This window comes from Pteropus medius, unplaced genomic scaffold (genome assembly GCF_902729225.1).
Source record: "Pteropus medius unplaced genomic scaffold, Ma_sr-lr_union100, whole genome shotgun sequence".
NCBI classification, from domain to species: domain Eukaryota; kingdom Metazoa; phylum Chordata; class Mammalia; order Chiroptera; family Pteropodidae; genus Pteropus; species Pteropus medius.
The window spans coordinates 10,245,636-10,260,624 of NW_024342474.1; the positions used below are offsets into that span (position 1 = coordinate 10,245,636).

At 38.3% G+C, this 14,989-nt stretch overlaps 1 protein-coding gene across 3 annotated transcripts in view; it reads right to left on the reverse strand.

The window, feature by feature from the left end:
• The window catches only part of BEST3 (bestrophin 3), a 39,773-nt gene that overhangs the window by 21,912 nt on the left and 2,872 nt on the right, over window positions 1–14,989 (reverse strand). The window contains exons 3-7 of one of the 3 annotated variants that reach the window (XM_039865988.1): window positions 12,431–12,525; window positions 11,735–11,968; window positions 1,635–1,789; window positions 398–475; window positions 144–296 (exon numbers count right to left, since the gene is read on the reverse strand). In XM_039865988.1, the coding sequence (XP_039721922.1) occupies window positions 144–296; window positions 398–475; window positions 1,635–1,789; window positions 11,735–11,968; window positions 12,431–12,525 (715 nt within the window). Of the gene's footprint in view, window positions 1–143; window positions 297–397; window positions 476–1,634; window positions 1,790–11,734; window positions 11,969–12,430; window positions 12,584–14,989 lie in introns of those variants that run through there. The other 2 variants (XM_039865987.1, XM_039865986.1) reach the window with 2 other exon arrangements.

The window sequence follows — 14,989 nt, forward strand, 5'->3', positions numbered from 1 at the left end:
AAGATCTCTGAGCTATTAAATGTAAAATCTTCCTTTGACTCACTCGGAATGATTTTCTAGACTCAGTAAAGGATCAGAATGCAGAGTTTGGAACATGACAGAGATTACAGAGTGGGTCTCATGATACTGAGACTGTTAGCTACCTTGAGCCATCCTGCATAGAAGAAGAACTGCAGGAGAGTAAAGATTGGAATGTAAAGATCTAAGTCATGCCCCGCGTAGCCTTCAGTGGGATCCAAGAACTGGCGTCCAATGAGGCACGCAAAGAAGAAGGTGTAGACAGCCAGAGTGACAACCTGGAAGAGAGAGAAATCCAAATGAGAGCCCAGTGCTGTTTGCCAGGCAAGCACCAAAGCGGGCAAGTGGAAAGAAAAGTCACATGCACGGTGTTGGATACCTGGGTGTAAACCAGCGGGATCCCAACCCAGTCATAACCGAATAAGAGGCTGCACCAAGAGCGATACCGGTTCATTTCCTAAGCCAGAAACAGATAAAACACAATTGACTAAAATGATGGGTGTGGGAATAAATATTTATTAGGATTCAAAATATGAACATGTCTTTTATGATTATGTCTGAAAAAGATGAGACTAACCTTGTCAGGCTAGTAAATTGGTTGTGAAAGCTACCCCAAAAGGAAAATTCTGAAAATGGCATGTAATGATCAGCATTTAACAATGTACAAAAAGGAGTACATTTGAATATATACTTAGTATTAATACAAAGCAGGACTTTTTGGAAGTATCTCCTACTCTACTAAATCCACAATTTCCAACATGACATTGGTCCAAAGTGGTGATGGGGAGGCAGTGGTTAATATTTTAAATAAATCATTTCTAGCCACTTTAGTAAATTATGTGGAGAGCAGATTACTATGTTCATTTCTGTCTTTTGAAAACATGCTTACTATAGATCTTAGAAAAAAGAAATAAAATCCACTCCACTCCCCATGCTTATATTGACAGAAAATCTATGTTTCCTTGGAGCAGGAAGAACTGGGATCCATTGATTTTTTTTGCCCTCTATCGAACTGTAAGTTATTATCTGAGACTGGAAAGAAGAGTTCACATTCATTTGGGAGCTATTTTTAAATCATTCACTCCTTCTAGTCTAATCCAGGCAGGAGACTGTCATGGCACAAATCTATCTAGCCCTTACATTAATTTGTTTCTTAGATGAATTCAGGGTTATTTCACTGAGTGAAAACATAGTTTTGTTTGCCGGAGCATCGTAAAAGCTTCCTTAACCTCAGGTTATTTCAATTTTGGGGAGGTTTATTTCTACTCCAGATTTTACTCTAAGATCCTGGAGCCAGGGATACAAACATGCTGCATGGGCGCCAGATTTTCAGAGCCCTTGGCAGGCATTGCTAATCAATCAGGAGACACTTTCTAACAGAGGGTATTACAAGCTTAATTCTGTTTAAAACAGAGCTTCCAAGTCAATCTCTCTGAGTCAGAGCCTGTGTGCCATCCATGTCCTGTGCGTTGAGCGTTCTGACACCAGCCCAGTCTTTCCGGTTCCTTCAGAACCAGAAGTGAACAAAGGGATTCACTTCAGTCTGACTTGTCACATCCGGGTGCCTCTTGCTCTCTGCATTAGCATCTTTCATTGACAGTTTATGATGTACTTACAGTCATCAATGATTGCAGATCAACACTGTCTCTGATTCTACCTTCATTCCGGGCTTTAGCTGCCAGATTTCCAAACCAGATGAATGGAACCCAATATTTCAGATGAGGAGATTTGAGGTGGTCAAATAATTTTCTTTCATCTGCTGTCATAAAACCTTTACACAAAGTAAAAATAGCTGGGTTATACAGACCTAGTTTAGCACTAATATGTTACCATAAATATTTCGGCGTCAACTGTGTGAGCATGTAATGGAGGAATATCAAAGAAATATAAAGTTTCCTGTCTCAAGTAGTCTACACTTATATGAGACATAGAGAATGTGTATGCGCAAGCACACACACACTTGTGGTGCGTGAACTCACAAGCTACACATCAATATATGAGGCAATGCATGTCGGCAATCCCTAACAGAGATGGCCGGTAGGAAGTAAGGCAACTAGATTAAATGTGGACTAGAACATCTGGGGAAGGTTTCTTCCATAGGTTTTGATTTAGTCATCTAAAATTAAGAGCAAGAATATTTAGAATGGTTAGGATTCGTGAATCACATGACTTTTCTCCCAACCACTCCCTTCAGATTGCTCATTAACCAGGTCCTCTTCAATGAAGCCTTCCTGGATTTCTTCCTTCTCCCTCCCTGGGATTTCTCTCCTTTAAAGTTCCCGCCATGAGCTCTCTTTTGCCTTATCTTAGTGTGTTATGCATAAACGTATCCCCCACTAAACCCCCTTGGAAGGGCAAAGAACGTTGGTTAATAAAATCAAATAGGTTTCAAGTGTACAATTCAATAAAACGTCATATTGCACTGTTAACCATCCAAGTTAAATTTCCTTCTGTCACCAGACCTTTCTTTTTTTAAAAAAATTTCATAAAGTAATTCAAATGGTACAAAAATCCAAAAAGACCAGAAGAATATTAATGAGGAAAGTGCGAGACATTTTCCCAGCCTCACGGTTTCCCTCTCTGAAAGAAATCACTGCAACCAGTTTATTGTGTATCTTTCCAGAGAAATACCATGAATTGCATATAGGCCTAATTTTTAAAAATGCAAATGGTTTTTATACTACATACGTATGTAGAATTGGCTTCTATTTTCAGTTATATCTTGGAGATCTTTTCAGTTAATATATATAGAGAGAAGCATCATTCTTTTTAATGGTTGCATTCTAGTTAATTGTATACAGTATTTTATTTAACTAGTCCTCCTTTGAATAAACGTTTCAGTTGTTCTAAAATTTTTGCTATTAAACATAATAATGTAATGACTATCCTCGTATATTTACTCCCTTGACTTTTTTATTTTAAGTGGACTTTTAAATGTTCATTATGGTTTAGTATAAATAATATATTTTGAATTAAAGTTTATTTCTAAAACTGATTTTTAATTAGATGTTAATTTTGAGTTACTTTTGTCTCAGAAATATTTATGGAATTCTGATAAAACATTCAGATGAAAAGCAACTTTTGCCCTAATGTAACACTTAATATTCTTAAGCATCTTAATCAGTTTATAAATCTGGTTATCCTGCTTCATTCAAGTAATCCTCTCTCCTTACCATGCAGACTGAGTTTTATTTAAGGGTTTTTGCTATAACAGAAAAGAAGTCTAAGGAGAAGTGAGACATGTCCATTTCGAGAGTCATGGATTCATAAAGCTTTGGAGTTACATTGAGTTTTGATAGGATCTAGGCCAGTGTGTTTGAGAAGGTCTATGGAGCATGGGTTTAGAATCACATATGACACCTATTATACTTGGAGGGGACTGGGCCCCACCCTCATCTACCAAATTACACCCTCCGATTGGAAGGGCAGAACTTCTCGACCCAAGTCTCGTTTGGGTACTTTTAGAAAATATCAGTGCCTTGGCCTTATCCCCAGAGACTCTGATTCAACTAGTCTAGAGTGAGGCCTAGGCATCAACATTCCTTTCAGTCTTCCCAGGTGATTTAATGGAACTGGGTTCAGGAAGTTATTTGCATGTTTACCAAGTTCTGCAGGAAATTCTGACACACAGCAATGTTTGAAAATCACTGCCTATGAGTGAAGATTCTGTTTATTCATATTTGAAATAAACAGAGTAACAAGTACAAAGCCAATATTTACCAAGAGGAAGCTATTTAGATAATAGTCAGGTTATTCACATTAGCTTAGCAGGGTTCTGCCTATGCCTGGGGAACTGGAGCCTGATAATTCTCTTCTCGTTTCTCAGTGCATCTTGAAGTTGTTGCATGATCCAGATAATGACTTTTTTTTTTTTTTAAAGACTTGCAGAGCATGATTAATTCTTATTACAAGAAGTTAATAAACTTGACCTGTCTTGGCTTTATGCTTAAATACTTGTTGCAGCTCATCATCTTTTCCCTGGAAAGCTTGTCTTAGACATTTCATATCAATTATCTAATACTCATATTCTTGGGATTTACAGTGCAATTTTAAAAAATGACTGCATTTATGTACTGGCTGCAATCTTTGTCATTTGACCACAGAATAACTTTACCTCTGGTTATTTTTTATTCAGGAGCATGGATCAAATTGTGCTGGCAAGACCTTTCTTAGGCGAAAGCAAATATGCAGAGTGAGGGTTTATTTAGTGCAAACGCCAAAGGTAGAGTTGGGTCTTCCGCTCCATGTAGTGCACCCTCCGATTGGAAGGGAACATGAAGAGCAAGGAAAGCTGGTGATTTTTACTTTTCAGTCCAAATTTATTAAAAACTTTGCTAGGCGTTGTGAAAAATGAATGATGAACCAGACATTAAAGTGTCCTCCAAAAGTGTACAGGCAGAATGGTTTTGTTATTCCCCGCAGGGTCACACATCTTATCCCAAAGTAATGTCATCTTTGGAAATTGAGTTTTTGGTCGCTTGAAAGAAAATCTCTAGATTGTTGGTCAAATCGATTCAAGGAGCATTTGTTATTAAATGAAATGTTATCCTCAGCAGCACTTCAAGCTATTTTAACCAGAGACCAATTCCCTTTTTCAGAATGTGGTCATTATCCTCATCTCTCAGGCAATGTTAACCACAGGTATTGATTTGCTACAGTTTGGCAGCACTACCAGTCGGCTGGTCCTCACACTACTCTCTCTCCTTCACATGTCTGTCTCCTTCACATGTCTGTCACATGTCATGCCACGCTCCCTCAGGCCCTATCCATACCCTTGCCATTGCTGTTTTATCTTGCCATTGCATCTGCCTAGACTTTCTCTGGCTATATCTTTTCCTTCTGGCCTCCTGGCAGGTTCAGCTCTGCTGAGCAATTTACCTACTGCTTATCCCAAAGAATCCTCCTTAATATTTCAAATCAAAGTAAATTACATATATAAATATATATATATTTGTATTTACTTGCAACCCGAATTGTGGTTTGTTGGAGTAGTATCTTCTACTTAAAGGCTACATTTTATTGCCCACAAGCCAAAGAACCAATTAAGTCCTTCGGTAAACAATATTCCAGTCATCACAGATTTCATCTGCTGTACATCTATTTTTCCTCTGTTGAAACCGAGGCAGATATCTTTTGCTTTTAAGGCAGAGTGTGCAAATGAGGCTTTATTAGCAGAAGTAAAAGCTCTGCATCTCAAAACTTGAAGGCAGAATGGGTTTGTTGCCAGTTCTTTCTGAAAGAGAAAGTTGTGCATTCAGCATCTGAGCCCTTCTCAGAGAGATGACTTTTTCAGGAAGATTATAACAAGTCTGGCTCATTTTCATCTCTGTGTTTTCAAAATAGATGGAATGAAGGCACCAGATTCAACTATAGCTGTCCTTGAAATCTGATGGTAAAGGTTTAGAAATTGCAACTGGAAAAACCAAGAGGAGGCAAAATGAGATTGAGAGAGAATTGGAATCACATTGTGAAGGCATTGTGTAGGGCTGTATGTCAGATATTGTTTACTATGAACCAAGGAAGATATGTGTGGTTTACAAAGCAGTTATTGGCTCTTTTACATAATGTGCTTTTTGATCTTTTCTGTTCCTTTCCATCCCATTCCATTCCATTAAAAATGCTGGTTGCCAGCCATTAAAAACGATTTAAGAACCCAGTAGTAAGTTACAACCCATAGTTTGAAAAGCTTGAAATAGGAAATGGTTGACCGAAATCAGTTTCTGAGTTAGCAATGCTGAACAGAGGCAGGGAAACTGCCCTGTTTTCCTGTGAGCAAAACATCTCTAGTCAGCCATACCCCGCCCCATTTACCAGAAGGTAGTTTACTGCCTTCTTTCTACACGTTACACGCAGAAAATGTAATACGAAAAATCAGTGCTCTTAACTCCTCACCTGCCCAGAATTTCATTCGGCCTTAGTAAATAGATCTGAGGTGATCGGCAGGTAAAGTTGGAGGAGTTAATGGATGTGCCCTAGTGTAGTGGTTCCTAAACTTTACTGCATATATTAGAATGATCAGGGGAGCTTTGAAAACCACTGATGTACCCTATTCCTATTGGATCCTAATATCTGGGAATGGGGGCCAGGCATCCGTATTTTCAAAACAACCCTAGTGATTCCAACTTGTAACAAAGTTTGGGAACAGCTACCCTTGTATAGAATCACATAGCAAGCTGGCCATTTCAGCATTTTCTTTCTTTTTTTTTTTTCTTTTTCTTTTTTGGCCTGAATCAAACATCCTGCAGCACTTCTGGAGAGCTTGTTTAAAAATGTGGATTCCTAGGCCCTATGACACAGAGATTCTGATTCTGTAGGTTGCCTGGGCATCTATAATTGAAATAAGTACCTTGATAATTCAATGAATGTGGTCTACAATCATACTTTGAGAAACATTGAGTAGGTAGCCTTGATTGAACTCCTAAACAGAACTGGGGAACCTTCAAACACTGACCAGCTGAGACTGTCCAGACATGGCATTCGTGCCAGGAGGGCTGGTTTTATGGTGCACTTCCTCTCTTAAGTAATGCAAGTGCACATAGGTGAGTCAAGTTTCACTCACAGGATGACATTCTGTCTGTCCTGAGTTCATCATGTGAGACTATTGGGTAACTGACTCAGCCTGTAAAAGTTCAGCCAACAGAGGAAAAACTGGCACAGCTGTGAATACCACTGTTCCCTTGATCACCTCTCCTGTAACACAGAGCAGTGGGGGATTTCAGAGACCACGTTGCCATGGAGTGCATCAGAAAAACCTTGAACAGGAGACCACAGAACAGAAAGCCAATATACAAAATCCATTTGATTTTACTTGAATTGTGGTTTGATGGAGTAGGACGGAAGAAGATCACAGATTAAATGATCTAAATATGCCAGAAACTCGAATGAGACTAGCCTTCTAGCCAGTTATTATAAAGTTAGAATTTTTATCTTGATAGTCACTTGACAATTGAATGCTTGCTTAGTTGTTTTAATGTCTGTCAACTATAAACATTGATAAAATTTCTATGGGTTCTCATCGAGCTCTCTCTAGTCATGGAAGAAGCTCAAGGGACTTCATGTCAAGATTCCAGGACTTTAAGAAAACTAAAGGGCGTCCTTTCCTCAAACTTTGTTCTCTTCTAACCACTCTTATGGGCTATGAAGCACAGAAGGAAAACATTTTAGAGAACTAGAAATGCAATATAGAGATACGAAATTTAGCTGTAAAGAAGCTATGTTTGTCTCTGAAAACAATTCATGTAAGAAAAGGCTTGTCCTAATTTTTACTGACTATTGAGGACAGAGACTACATTCGTTCTCCCTTATAGCCGTACTCCAGTGCTCAGCGCAGTGCCTGGCATCCCGTATACACGCAATATATCTTTGTTGGATGAGCAAATACATGATAAATTTAGCAACAGCTTTAGGAATTTTTTAGAAGAATGTATATAATTGTCTATCTTTGTGTCTTGATGAGTAATTTCAAAGAGAAATATTTTCCTCTCCTGACCACTGTGAAACACTAGATAGAATGTTTATGACAATTCCATACCATACCATAATGTCACCACCCAATTAAGGCCGTCATTTGAATCAGCAGAGATCTAGAATTGTGTACTCAATTTGACTTGGATGAGTGGCATCTTTTAGGGCAGGTGATTGGAATGATCAGACTTTCCAGGACAGGCTCGTAGCTAACGGGCAAAATGACAGAGACTATATTGCTACTCCACTGGTTTGATAAGAGACCAGTTCCAGGAATTTTCAGCATAATAGACATTATTTAGCATTCATTCGTTATATTGCTATTTTCATGTGAGCAAAAATAAAATTACTTATTTTTAAATTGAGAAATTTAACCTGTAATATCAAAGCATATGTATTTCCTCAGTAGTAAGCATTTTGGTCTTTTTAATTTTACAGAATAATATAACATGACTGTCCAACTTAAAAGCACAGAAAGTTCAAGGATCACCAGATGAGTGAGCTAGCTCATCAGGCCCCAGTCAAGTGATTGTCAGATGCTTCAGAAGGAAGGGCATCTCTCTGCCTTCCCACTCATTTTCTTCTCGCCAGCCCTGAATCTTTGTGGCAGGGAACCTCCCTGAAGCAAGGAGAAGAGGCTGGAGAGAAGCCCTGGTTACTTTAGAGCCCATCGTTTCTCAGAGTATGATCCAGGACCCACCGCCTCAAAGTCTCCAGAAACATCTTAAATACACTCATTCCTGGACCTCACCCCAGATCTACTCAATCAGAATCTCTGGGGCCATATTTTGGGATCTGAATTTTTAGCAACATTGATTTTTAACAATATCTAGTGCACACTGGAGTTTCAGAAGATGTGCTTTTCCGGGCAGGTGATATTATGTGGGGAAGTCATCTGACAAGAGGTTTTATTGTGCCCTCAGCATTGCATCTTACCTTTGTCCCCACCCCTTTATGGCCACTGCATTTTACTTCCTGCCCTCTCTGCCCTCAGACAGTGCAGGTGCCCTGGCTCTGGGCTAAGGGGATCTGCCAAACATTTTCCGCCATCCCTGAACCTCCTGTTCTTCCCAAAAATGCTGGCACAAGCAAAGGACAGTCAGAGTGGTGGAGGCATGTGCCCAGTTGGGAGAGCTTGGAAACTGACCCCACGTGCATACTAAGTCAGCACTCTCTGCTGGGGAAAGGAGCAGAAAGTCAGGTGAGTCAGTGTTGTCTGTGCACAGAGAGGGGCCCACTCACATGACTGGCTGTGGGGCAGCCAGATAGGAAGGACCCCACCTCTGAAGCTTCTCGCTCAGCCTCGAGGGCCATGGCTCAGAACCTTTGCCCCACCACTAACACATAAACCTAATGCTCCTGGGGGCACAAGCCATTCCACTACCCCTTTTTCTGCTGTTTCAAGAAAACACTTAGGACTGAAAGAGAGCAGTAGGGACCTTTTTATTGCGATCATCAGCGATGGCACCAGAGGGCGCCTGCAAAGGCTTTAGCTCCCTCCTATCTTCTCCAGTTCTCTTCCTCCTTCAGCCCCTCCACACAAACCAACAAAAGAATGGAATTCAGAATACTTGTTATATTCAATCAGGTCTAATTCAAATCCCCGAGACAGTAGTCTCTGACCAGACTGCCCCCTCAAGACTCTCTATAATGCTGGAGTCTCCAGCATAGCCAAACCCTTGCATTCACTCTCTTAATCATTGCTACTTTGTTAATAGTAATGAATTACTTGGTGGTTGCTAAAGGCTCTTACCTCAGGAGTGAGAAAAAGGGTTCGAAAATATAAGCACCCTAGAGAAGACTCAGTACTTCTCAAACTTTGGTTTATAAAGAAGCATATCATAGGAGCATGTTTAGATGCAGGTTTCCTAGGCCTTACATCCAATGGTTCTTATTCAGTAGGTCTGTTTCAGTAGGTCTGGGGTTGGGCCCAGGAATATGCATTTTAAATAAACAACTCAAGTTATTCAAGATGTAAAGGGCCTGTGGGTCTTCAGATCACACCTTGAGACACTCTCGCTTAAATGCATTTCAAGGAGGGAATGACTGATCTCCAGATTCCCTTGGAATGGTTGGGGGTTTTGGTGGTTGGGGAGAGAAAGTATTTCAAATGCCTTGGAAAACAAAAGAGGGTAGACACAAGCACATGACAGGTATTTGTACAAGTTTGACAAGGAGTAAGTTTTGCTATTATAAAAATTATACCTAAAGGAAATAAAACATGTCATTCTCCTATTCACCTCACTTCTCTACTTGCCCCTCAGACCTGAGCACAACTCAGCCCTCTTCAGCTCAGGTCTGACCAGAGGTCCCAAAGGCCTCTCCAACTCCAGCCATCCTGGCTTCCTCCTTATTTGCTTTTAATATAAAGGTGACGCTAAGAGGTTGAGATTTGCTTTGAGAATTGGACCTGGTGTCTGGTTCTTGGAATGTACTTTCTTCATTCCAAGGATGCATCAGGACTAGAGAAATATCATCTTTATTCATCCAAGTAAACTTTAGCTCTCACTCATCTATTTGGAATGGGTAAAACCTTTCTTATTTATTTTTAAGTCTTCAGAAGTAGTAATTCTTATTGCATTTGATCCTATAGATATTAAGGTAAAAAAAATTAAGTTATCAAGCAGCATTTTCAACTTGGTTATTATGAAGCAGTATTCAACTTTTAAATTTGGAGGAGGCGTGGCAGTTAATTTTTTTGTTTGTTTGTTTCTACTGGTTTCACATCAGAATACATACACCTGTGCATTTACCAGGCCATTAGTAATGTCCACCTGAATCTTTAACCAACTCACTGCACCCCAGTACTTTCTCATATCTGTACCCCTAACAACATCCCCTACAATCCTCCTTCTTTATTTCCACTTTGACTTTCCCAACCTCCTGGTCATTTAGATCAAGAAGATCTGGCATGTCATTTCAAATGAGTCTTCTAAAGTGACCAAAGAGCATCTTACAGGGTAGTACTAAATGATTTCATTATTAAGACCAAGGACTCATGTAGCATTTACCATGTGCCAGGTATTCCTCTAAACACGTCGCAAATGTTAGTTTATTTAACCCTCACAACAAACTGATGAGGTATATGAATAAGTGGTATTATAAATTACTATAAACTTATTTTATGGATGAGGCAACTGAAGCATAGAAAGGTCAGGTAACTCATACAAGGTCATATAGCCAGTAAGTGGTAGAGTGAAGATTCGAACTCTTACATTGTGTTCTTAGTCACTATGTATATTGCCTATCGAAGAAGGCAAAACCAAACCAAACAAGGGCCAAAATATAACCCCTCCAAAAACAAACAAAAGATCTTATTCTTTTAAAAAGTCTGTTTTTAAGGACATTTCAGAGAAAGAGACTATATACAGCAAACTAATTTGAGACAGTACTCAATATAAAGGCAGAACCATATCATGATCTTTGCATATTCTATACATCCATTAATCCATTCCAACATATGAATAGTCTATTAACGACAACCTAGCACACACACCAACATTTATTCAGCACATGCTGAGAATTATCTCGTTTAATCCTAATCCCATTGAAGGCTAGTTTAACAGCTTCTTTGCTTAATTTAACACACCAAAGAGAACCATCCTTCCAGCATGATTTGTACTCAGTACAGTATGTCTAGGAGCCCAGTAGCATAACTGCATCTACTTTGAGGAATAGGAGAGACAACAGACCCACACTGCCACCCCTCAGGATCTGCCTCGATGAAACCCACATCCTGGTTCCTAGCAGAATCTACTTGTGTTTTTGGGAAAGGATTACCTTAGGATTTTGGAGCCTGAATTTTAATGTGTGCTGTGTGATCCAGAGCAGGTCATAATTTCTCTGAATCTGTTTCCAACTTCTTTCTTTCTTTTTTTTTTTGAAGTCCAAATGAAATAATATTAATGAAAGTGGATAAACTGCAAAGTGCTAGAAATGTAATATCACAGATGGTTTTAAATAAATATGGTTAATTATTATTATATTTCCCTAAAGGTCATGTGACTATCTGCAAACTAATTCGAAGTTGACTGTCTGCTTCTCCTCCTCCTCCAACCCCCAAGTAAACTTCTTGAGGGCGGGAACCATGTCTTGTTTATTTTTGCCTCTTTGGACTGTTTCTGGCACATAGTAGGTAATCAATAAATGTTTCTTGGATGAATAAAGAAATAAAAAAGAACTTTCAAAGGAATTTTGAAGATTCCCATCTAGGTCGAGAGGAGGCCATGGAAGGAAAAGCCAGTCACAATACCTGCTTCAACCACATGGTCCATCGTTGGAAATCTTTTGTACACAGCCGTGCTCACCGAGCGGAAGATGAGCAGGGACGTGAGATTGACATAGCGCATCAGCGTCCTTCTGAGCAGGCGCCCATGCTCGTCGCTTCCGTGAACGCTGCTGGATATGAGAAACATCAGTCTGTCCGGCCAGGGCAGGTTCACGAACTGGTTCCACCATCGGTTCACCACCAGAGTAACATAAAACCCTGTAGAAGAACCGGAAACTATAAAGCAATTTCTTACAGCAGACACATGGTTGATGCTGATGCTTTTAGCAGAATTTTAGCCTTTTATAGGGACTGGGATGTAAAAATATGTTGTCATTCATATCTTATGATTTTGCCGTCCAGAAAAAAACGTAATTTGTGCCTGGCAATGCCGTAGCACCCCGTAAGTGGGTATTAGAAGTCAAATATTGATAGCAAAATTGGAGAGTTAGTCAAGAGAAAGCTTCGTTGTCCAATAGCAGATTATTACCTCAAACTTGTTTGGTGTTAATTTAGCGAAAGCAGCCCTGAAGGCAAACCTTATGGTTGATTCTGCTTCTATTGCAAGCGGTGGCTTCTCAGGCATGCCTCTCAGCTTGGAAACACTCCCATGCAGAGTCATCGGTGTCATCCTAACGGAGACAGCTGTGTGGCTGCATTCTGCGTGTGACCTATACTTACCAAGCACAAAGGTTACTGGAATTTGTTCAGCATATCTGTCACAGTAAATTGATAATTTTTCAAAGTAACGTTTTTGGGCTCCTGTAAGTAACAATCTGGAGCAAAAATAAAATGCACAGCCCTTTATGATATTATACTTCTGCACCTGCTCTGCAAGTGACATTCAGTGCAAACAATTAAGCACAAATCATCTTAATTTTTTTTTTTAAGGAGCAATAACTTTTTCTTTTCTACCTAAGCTAATGTATCTCAAAAGCTTTTTAATTGCTATTTCAAGTACTAACATTTTTAGTACATAAATGTTATTGGTCATTAGTGAGATTTATTAACCATTTTATTTTTAGATACATTATATTAAACTTTATATGGTTAATGCATTGAATTTGGAGCATGATACCTTATAAAAGAGTTCGTTTTTCAATTATTCGTCAGTTGTACTAAAAAAAAAAAGAGCGTCTTGATTAAGTGGATTACAGTTATTAACTTATTATTAATAATAGCCCTGAATTTGACATCTCGATCTTACTTTCTCCTAAATATGCTACTTATCACATTTTTGATTTTCTGTGTTGTACTTCAAGGGATACTATAACTTTTTTTTTTAAAGCCTGCATTTATTTAAAATAGAAAATAACATCTAACAATTAGAAATGAACATTTTTATTATTATATTTGGTGGGTTTATATTAATATGATACAAATATCAAAATTTATATTATAGACCTGACCCAAATCCATTTCATAGTATTGTTAAACATAAAATCATTTAATGGAACGATTATTAATATTTATGTTGTAGGGAGGGGATTCAGAGTCAGAAGAAATGTCTCAAGGCAGGTTAATAATAATGGCTAAAATCCAGAAAGAGAAGTAATAGAGATGAATTTGCATCAATGAATGAGTACAGCTGTTCCAAAGGAGAAGGAGTCCCTTGGAAAGATCCATGTTAATGTGTTTCAAGGGACTATTTGGGTCGATAGAACTTTGATAAAGGAAGCAGAGGGCTAATGACCTAACAGTGAGCCACTGATCAGACTGCAGATAAAGAACTGGGAGCTGGTACTGACAAAGGGGGTGTAGGGTGCAGAGCGGGCTTGGATTTCCTGCCTCTGCTTGGAGGAGGTGTCAGACATTCTGCAGTCAGGAAAAGCTGACAAGAGAGGCTTCAGCTGGCTGCACGGGCCTATCAAGGTCATGCTGATGACAAGTTACAGCCAGAATGGTTTCTGGTACTCAAATAGAAATGGTCAAAGAGGATTTAATTGTAGAAAGCACAGACCATAGGATCAGATAAAGTCAGCTTTGAATCCTAGGTCTGCCACTTACAGATTTGGATTTGAATATATTTTAAAATCTCTCTGAGCCTCAGTTTTCTCATTGTAAATGGGGATAATAATACCTATGTATCAAAGATGTTATGAGATTTAAATAACATATTATATATAAAAAGCATTATAACTTATGGTGTCATACTTAATAATAGAGTGATTGTTACTATTAAGTGGTCAAAGGAAAAAATATTTAGCTAATAGACACTTAGAAATTTTACTACCTAGAAAGTACTACAGCCAATTATTTTGTCAAATCCATACCAAAAAAAAAAAAAAAGAAGAGATATAATCAAATTAATGAATTCTAGTGCTGTCTTATGATTTTTGCTAAGTATAATTATTTGCTTAAAAAACTTAGGGACATTAGTAGACATGAGAATTAAACTGTGTTTAAATTGTGCTATATGTATGTTTGATTTTCTTGACAAAGTCAACTTATAGTTCTTGGTGTATCTTTGGTCAAGATGTAAGGATCTGTTTTAACAAGCTTTTACAGTTGAACTTTAAAAAATGAAGAATGACTTGAACTAATGGTCATTGTTATAAATGTAAATACTCTTTGGTCTTTAGAAAAAATATATGTATATAATTTTGTGGGGTATAAATAAGATATTGGAGCAAAAGTTAAAGCCCCATGGAGCATTTCTGGCTACAGTGCAACTGTTCTAAGGGCTATTCTATTCTAAGCAGCAGTAGCAGCAATAAATTCACATTAGTAAAAATAAACTAATGAGACAATTATCCTGAAATGTCACGTGTCTTCCATCATTTCACATTCTGAAGGATTAGGCAACACAAATAAATTGTCAAAATAATATCATATTTATAAGACATATCTGAAAAATTATTAGAGGTTTTAAAGAAAACATTCCCTTTGAAGATATTTTGCCAAAATGTATATCAATATATACATTTGTTTGGAACAGTAATTTTGGTATGTAGCAAAATAGCTCTTCCTATTCTACTTTTTATAATTATCAGTCAGCCAAATTGATATCCTCCTTCTTCAACTGGGGTCCTGTTGCCGCAAGGACGAACGTAGGTGAGAGTGATGATATAAAATTTATTCATCTGTATGCAGAAGAAAAATAACAAACTGATGTACATAAAAAAGGTGGAAATACAGCCTCAAAAACCTTTAGCTTTTCTATTTTAAATTTTAATTTCCCCCAGAGAAGAAATGTGTGCAATTAATTTTAATATAAAAACACTCATAAAGCTTCCCTTT